Genomic DNA, 6,000 nt, shown 5'->3' with positions numbered 1-6,000 from the left:
GATATCCTAGAATTTTAAAAAGTAAGAACACGTGTTCTCAAAACTGCCCAGAACATTCTCCTAGAATTCAGTATTTCCCACTCACCCTTGCTGGCTGTTTTCAATACTGTTCCCCACCAGTTTGGTGGCCAATAGTTTGACAGGCTGGATAAGCACCAATTCAATAATGTATCCATCATTCTTTGCTAATTCTCAGTGTCAGCCTTAAATGTTCCCCTTTCATTTCCTGAAGACAACAGCGCTTAAGGGCAACACAGCTGCACTGCTAGCCTCTCTCTTGCATTCGGACTCATGATATTTCTTCATGGCTATTTTTGGTTTTCCTGGCTCAAGCTGCTTCAGGCCACTGAAACACAACCCTCACTCCCTTTCTCTCCTCTGGCATGTACGCTGCTGGTAGGAGCCCCCCAGGGAAAAACTAAAAACTGCAGCCGAAATCCTTTAGGGCTCCTTCCTCAGGAAAACTGATGACTTCTAGATCACAGCTCAAGTTTTAAGACGGACGCAAGCTGGACAGTCTTCTGATGGGCTTTAAACTTTGAACTGGATGTGGGCATTTTTTTCTCTGATGACAGAATCACTGCAACTTCCCCTTTGCAGTTGCTTCCTTTCCTTAAAGGTAGCCGTATCTTGTTTTCTTTAAAAACCTTTCCCTTCCAAATTTGCCTGTCATGCCGACTGTCATTAGCGCGTCTATGGCCCCACGGACAGGGGCCGAGCCCAGGTCCCCAGGACCGATGCCCCAGGCGGCCCAGGGCAAGGGCACGGAGGCCGGGGTTGGAAACCCAGGTGGTAAATACTCAGCCATCATCAGCCGCAATTTTCCCATTATTGGCGTGAAAGAGAAGACATTTGAGCAGCTTCACAAGAAATGCCTAGAAAAGAAGGTTCTTTATCTGGATCCTGAGTTCCCACCGGACGAGACCTCGCTCTTTTATAGCCAGAAGTTCCCCATCCAGTTCGTCTGGAAGAGACCTCCGGTGAGTAGCTAACTGGTTGCTGCTTGGGTTTCCCCTCTGAGAAATCTGCCCCCTCAGCGCCTTCTGAAAGCTCTGCAGGGCCCTGTCCTCAGGTGAGGAGCAATTCTCTGTTCTTTCTCGCTTTCTGAAAAACAAAACAAAAAAAAAAAAAAACCTTGCATTAATTGGAACTCAGGTTAATTCCCCCTATAAAATAAATAGTCCTTTCCCACAACAAATTCCAAACTGCAATTTCCAAACAAATCCCCAGACTCCCACCTGGAGGGTAATCCAGACCTATCCCCTCCATTTAAGTAACTTTTTATAAGAGTCCTTCAGTTTCTCATTGAAGGGCTAAAATCGTGATGTTCTTTTTAGTTTGCTAGCAGCCATGCCTCTGAAATACAGAGCCCAGGGAAGAGGAGAGTGGCAGCAAAGACGGCTTTTTTCAGGCAGGAAACTATTAGGATTAGAAGAAACCCTAGCAATCGTTTGCATCCATCACCTCCCATATGAGGAGATAAAGACCCACCAGAGGGAAATACATCCAGGGCGCCCTCGACAGCCCTGATGGAGAAACACTTTCTCTTTCAGGGACTCTTCCAGAACCTCTGGGTTTCATTTACAGTCAGGTACCAGGGGGAAGTCACATTCCCCTGGCTCCCTTCTCTGATCACACCTCCAGTATGATTCTTTTTTTTTTTTTTCTTCTTCTTTTTTTTTTGGGCCGCACCTGCAGCATATGAAAGTTCCCAGGCTAGAGGTCGAATTGGAGCCATAGCCACCGGCCTACATCACAGCTCACGGCAACACTGGATCCTTAACCCACTGAGCAAAGCCAGGGATCGAACCCATGTCCTCATGGATACTAGTCAGGTTTGTTACCACTGAGCCATGATGGGAACTCCTCCGGTATCATTCTTGTTCATAATTGAAGAAAAATGTATTGAACCTGGGTTAGAGCCAGAAACCAAGCAAGCAACTGAGGACACAGCGTAAATGAAAAAAAAGAGCAATTCCTGCTCTCCTGGAGCCTAAAGTCCTGAGGGGAAGACAGGCTTTGAACCAGGGCGATGACTATCAGAGCAGGTTCAGGGTGCTCTGGGATCTGAAGGCAAGGGAGAGAAACCCTCCTGAGGAAACCATTCCAGCTCAGCCTCAGTGCTCCTCATTAGCTTAACCAGGTTACACTGAGGCCCAGGGCTGTTCAGAAGCCACGTGTTTCTCTTTGACAGGAGATGAAACATCCAACAACCCTGGGCTCGCCCTGCCTATTCCACGAGGGCCCTTTTCCTCTCCAGCCCATGACTGTCCTGAGGACTCTCAGTTTAGAAGAGAACTAGAAAGAACTTCATTCTCCAACCCCATCACTGCCCCCGCTGCTAGAACCCACAATGGGACATGTCACATCCCTGCGGAAATAATTTCAGCGACACCGTTCTCCCCTCCCCCCACACCTTCATATTCCTTCAAACTTCCTCCGCGGCCTCTGGGCCCTTCCCCAGCCAGCCCGGCCTCCTTGCCTGTCTCCCCCTCGCCCCCGCCCCTGCATCCTGGCACTTGCAGCTGCCTCACGGCCTTGGCTTGTGCTGTCTCTCTGTCTGTCTGTGGTGCTCTTCATGTCTTCATCTGCTCCTCCTCTCCCTCGCCGCAAATCCCTGCTCAGGCGTCACTTCTTTCCCAGCTCTCTCCTGTCTGTCCCCATGGGCTGAGAGCAAGGAGCACTCCTGTTCCTCCTTGGACCCCCTCACCCAGCAAAGGGCCAGGCCCTGTAGGTACTCAGCGGCTGGTGGTGAATGAAAATCCACACTGGAGGGCGCTGACCGCTCAGAGAGGAGGTCGGCCCTGCGTTCCCGGGTTGGCAATTCCGGAAAGCCTTTTCCAACAGTAACGCAGAGAAAAAACTTACTGCTTTCAGTGAAGTCGTTGGTGGATTTTAGCCTTCAAACCTAGAACTGCATATTCATAAAAACATTTTAAGGGTCTACTATGCTCTAAGCACTAGGTCAGTCCTGAAATTGTGTCAGGGTGATATGAGGGGCACCAGAAGGCCTGTTCCAAATGTCGCTCCCACCACTGCCACCATGCAAAATCCTGAACCATCTACTGTCAGGAAAGGTCCTGATAGCACGATAGCACAAAGCTCATGCTTGGTTAAAATATTATTTCCCCTGGGGTTAAAATTAGGGGAACATGGTTTGTTGGGTTTGTTAGCATAAATTAGAATATAGAATTAGGGATGGTCAGAGTTGGAATATCTGGGGATGTGGTCCAGCCCTTTCACATACAGGTGCAAAAATTAAGGTCTAGAAAGGGCATAGAGCTTATCTACAGTCACACAGCAAACTGACTGAAATTGAAGTACTGCAGTAGCTCTAGAACTTTCTGAAAGGTAAATCCCTTCTTGGAGACAGGAGTTTTTCATGCACTCCCTGGATGCAGTGATCTTTGGCAACCTTGAACAGTGTGAAAAGGGGACTACATCCTATGAGAGGCCCTTCCTGCTTTTACTATCAAAGGCACAGAGTCAGTGAAAAACAATCTGAACTTCTCTTCATAATCAAGTATACCTATTACAGTCAGATAATGATGATGATGAAGGGGAGAATTATTCGTGGCCAACTATGATTCTTGTAAAGATAACAGGCTGCACTTTCAACCATGTCCTCTTAAAAGAAGAGAGACCCTGCAGAGTTCCCATTGTGGTGCAGCAGAAATGAATCCAGCTAGTATCCATGAGGACGTGGGTTTGATCCCTGACCTGGCTCAGGGGGGTTAAGGATCTGGCGTTGCCATGAGCTGTGGTGTAGGTCACAGACACGGCTCGGACCTTGAGTTGCTGTGGCTGTGGTGTAGGCCGGCAACTGTAGCTCCTATTAGATCCCTATCCTGGGAACCTCCATATGCCGCGGGTGCGACCCTAAAAAGCAAAAAGTAAAGAAGACCCTCACCTGTTTCCTCTTGTGCCCTCTCCTCACACGCCTACAGAGGGGTCTCACTGCCTTTCCTCCTCTGTCAGGGAGCATCCTGCATGGCGTTTCCAAGCCAGACAACCTGATTCCTTTCGCCTTTCCTTATAGCATCTATTTTTAGGATCAGAAAGAAAACAAACCATACACTATTTCCCAATTGTTTAGCCAATTTTTCTTGATGAAAAACACCCATGCAGGAAAGAACGGCTCTAGAACAGGGCTTCTGGGAGACCGATGGCTCTGTTCCAGTATCAATGGGGACAGGTGTGTGGGGAGACACGTGTTTCACTTCATACAGTGCAGGCTGCAGGCACACAAAATTCCTGGCCTCTCTTCTCTCCGCCAACCCCCACCCCAGACTCTGGGGTGGGGAGAGGGATTTGTGAAGAGAACCTGACCTGTGAAGCCCAACACTTTCCTTCTTTTTCCCTCCTGGAACAAGCTACCTACTCCCCCTTGAGGCAAAGTTTTCCAGAGGCAGTTCCCCATGGGGAGTCCTGCAAAGGTTCTGGGCCACTTGCCACAACTACTAATAGCAGTGCTAACCGCCAGCCTTGACTGAGAACTCATCACATGATAGAACCTATTCTAAGTGCTTCCATATGTTAGCTTATTTCATCTCTACAACAACCCTGTGAGGTAAGTACTGTTATTGTCCCCACTTAGCAAATGAAGAAACGAAGTCTCAGAGGGATAGATAACATGTTGAGATCTCACAGTTAGTAAAGGGTATAGCTGGGATTGGAACCCCTCGCTTTAGAACCCCAGCTCTTAACAATGAAATCCATCTAATTTTGGGGTTTAGAAGCCAAGATCAGATTTATGAACAATAAATGTGGTATTTGGGATTCTCGCCTGCTCTACACTTTTGTCTTCTACATCCATGGGTTCAAAACTCTGGCATGGAAATGAGGTGTCACTTATTGGGCCTCCACAAGCCATAACAGGAATTGGGGCTCAGGGTTTGACCCCTGGAAGCAGCAGCCTCTGTGAGCTGGCATTAGAATAGCAGAGTGGCTGAGACACGGTCCCCACCACCACCATTGGGGTCAAGTACTGGCCCTCCTACTTAAGGCTCGGGTCATCTTGGTCAAGTAGTTTTCTCTTTGCTGGTCATAAGTTCCCCTCTGAAAAATGAAGGATAGTCCTAATGAAAGGACCCATCTCCTAAGCTTGTTGTGAAGATGGAGTTAATCCACACTAAAGGCGTACAGGTGCCTGGCCCTTGGGGGAGGGCCCAGTGAACACGGACAGCTCCCAGCACCACCTACATCCAGCTCCACAGCCTCTTCAGTGAGGAAACCTCAGAAATATCATTCCAGCTTCATTTGTGTCTAGACCAATCAGGATACTAATCACAGCAGTGTACCTGAGTACTTTATTTTTTTCAGGTTTAAGGTTTTGTGTTGTTGTTTTTAACTCAAATTGACCCAAAGCAAAAGTTAAATTACAAAGAAAGAACAAAGTACATTATGATATAACACACTAGGAGTTACAGGAAAGCCTCATCTAAATGAATCAGTGCAGGAAGTTCCCTGGTGATCTAGTGGTTAGGACTTGGCACTTTCCCTTCTGCAGCCCAGGTTCAGTCCTTAGCTGGTAACTGAGACCCCACATCAAGCTGCTACGCACCACAACCTAAAAGGAAAAAAAAATTAAAAACAAATGGAACTTTTAAAACAATGAATTGAGAGTTCCCATCGTGGCTCAGTGGGTTAAGAACCTGACTAGTACCCATGAGGATGTGGGTTCGATCCCTGGCTTCATTCAGTGGGTTAATGGACCTAGTGTTGCCATGAGCTGTGGTGTAGGTCGCAGATGTGGCTTGGATCTGGCACTGCTGTGGCTATCAGGTAGGCTGGCAGCTGCAGTTCCAGCTTGGATTTGACCCTTAGCCAGGGAACTTGCACATGTCATGGGGAACGGCCCTAAAAAAGAATTGGTCCAACCAATATGAGGATATGTGTGTGAACCATCCCCTCACAGGCAGGCAACTGTTGTAAAATGTGAGTGTATCACACGAGTATGGAGGTGACCACATAAAGGGGGTTCATGCTGGGCTGGGGTAC

General features: G+C 48.0%; 1 protein-coding gene across 9 annotated transcripts in view; it reads left to right on the top strand.

Moving 5' to 3' along the window:
* CAPN3 (calpain 3) overlaps nt 365-6,000 on the top strand; it is a 53,392-nt gene continuing 47,756 nt past the window's right edge. For 4 of the 9 annotated variants that reach the window (XM_005659706.3, XM_021082901.1, XM_013993116.2 and 1 more), the window contains exon 1: nt 373-980. In XM_005659706.3, coding sequence (XP_005659763.1) covers nt 672-980 — 309 coding nt within the window. In that variant the 5' untranslated portion in view covers nt 373-671. Of the gene's footprint in view, nt 981-6,000 lie in introns of all 9 variants that reach the window. The other 5 variants (XM_013993115.2, XM_013993114.2, XM_013993113.2 and 2 more) reach the window with 4 other exon arrangements.

This window comes from Sus scrofa, chromosome 1 (genome assembly GCF_000003025.6).
Source record: "Sus scrofa isolate TJ Tabasco breed Duroc chromosome 1, Sscrofa11.1, whole genome shotgun sequence".
Classification (NCBI taxonomy): domain Eukaryota; kingdom Metazoa; phylum Chordata; class Mammalia; order Artiodactyla; family Suidae; genus Sus; species Sus scrofa.
This window is presented reverse-complemented; position numbering and strand designations above follow the sequence as displayed.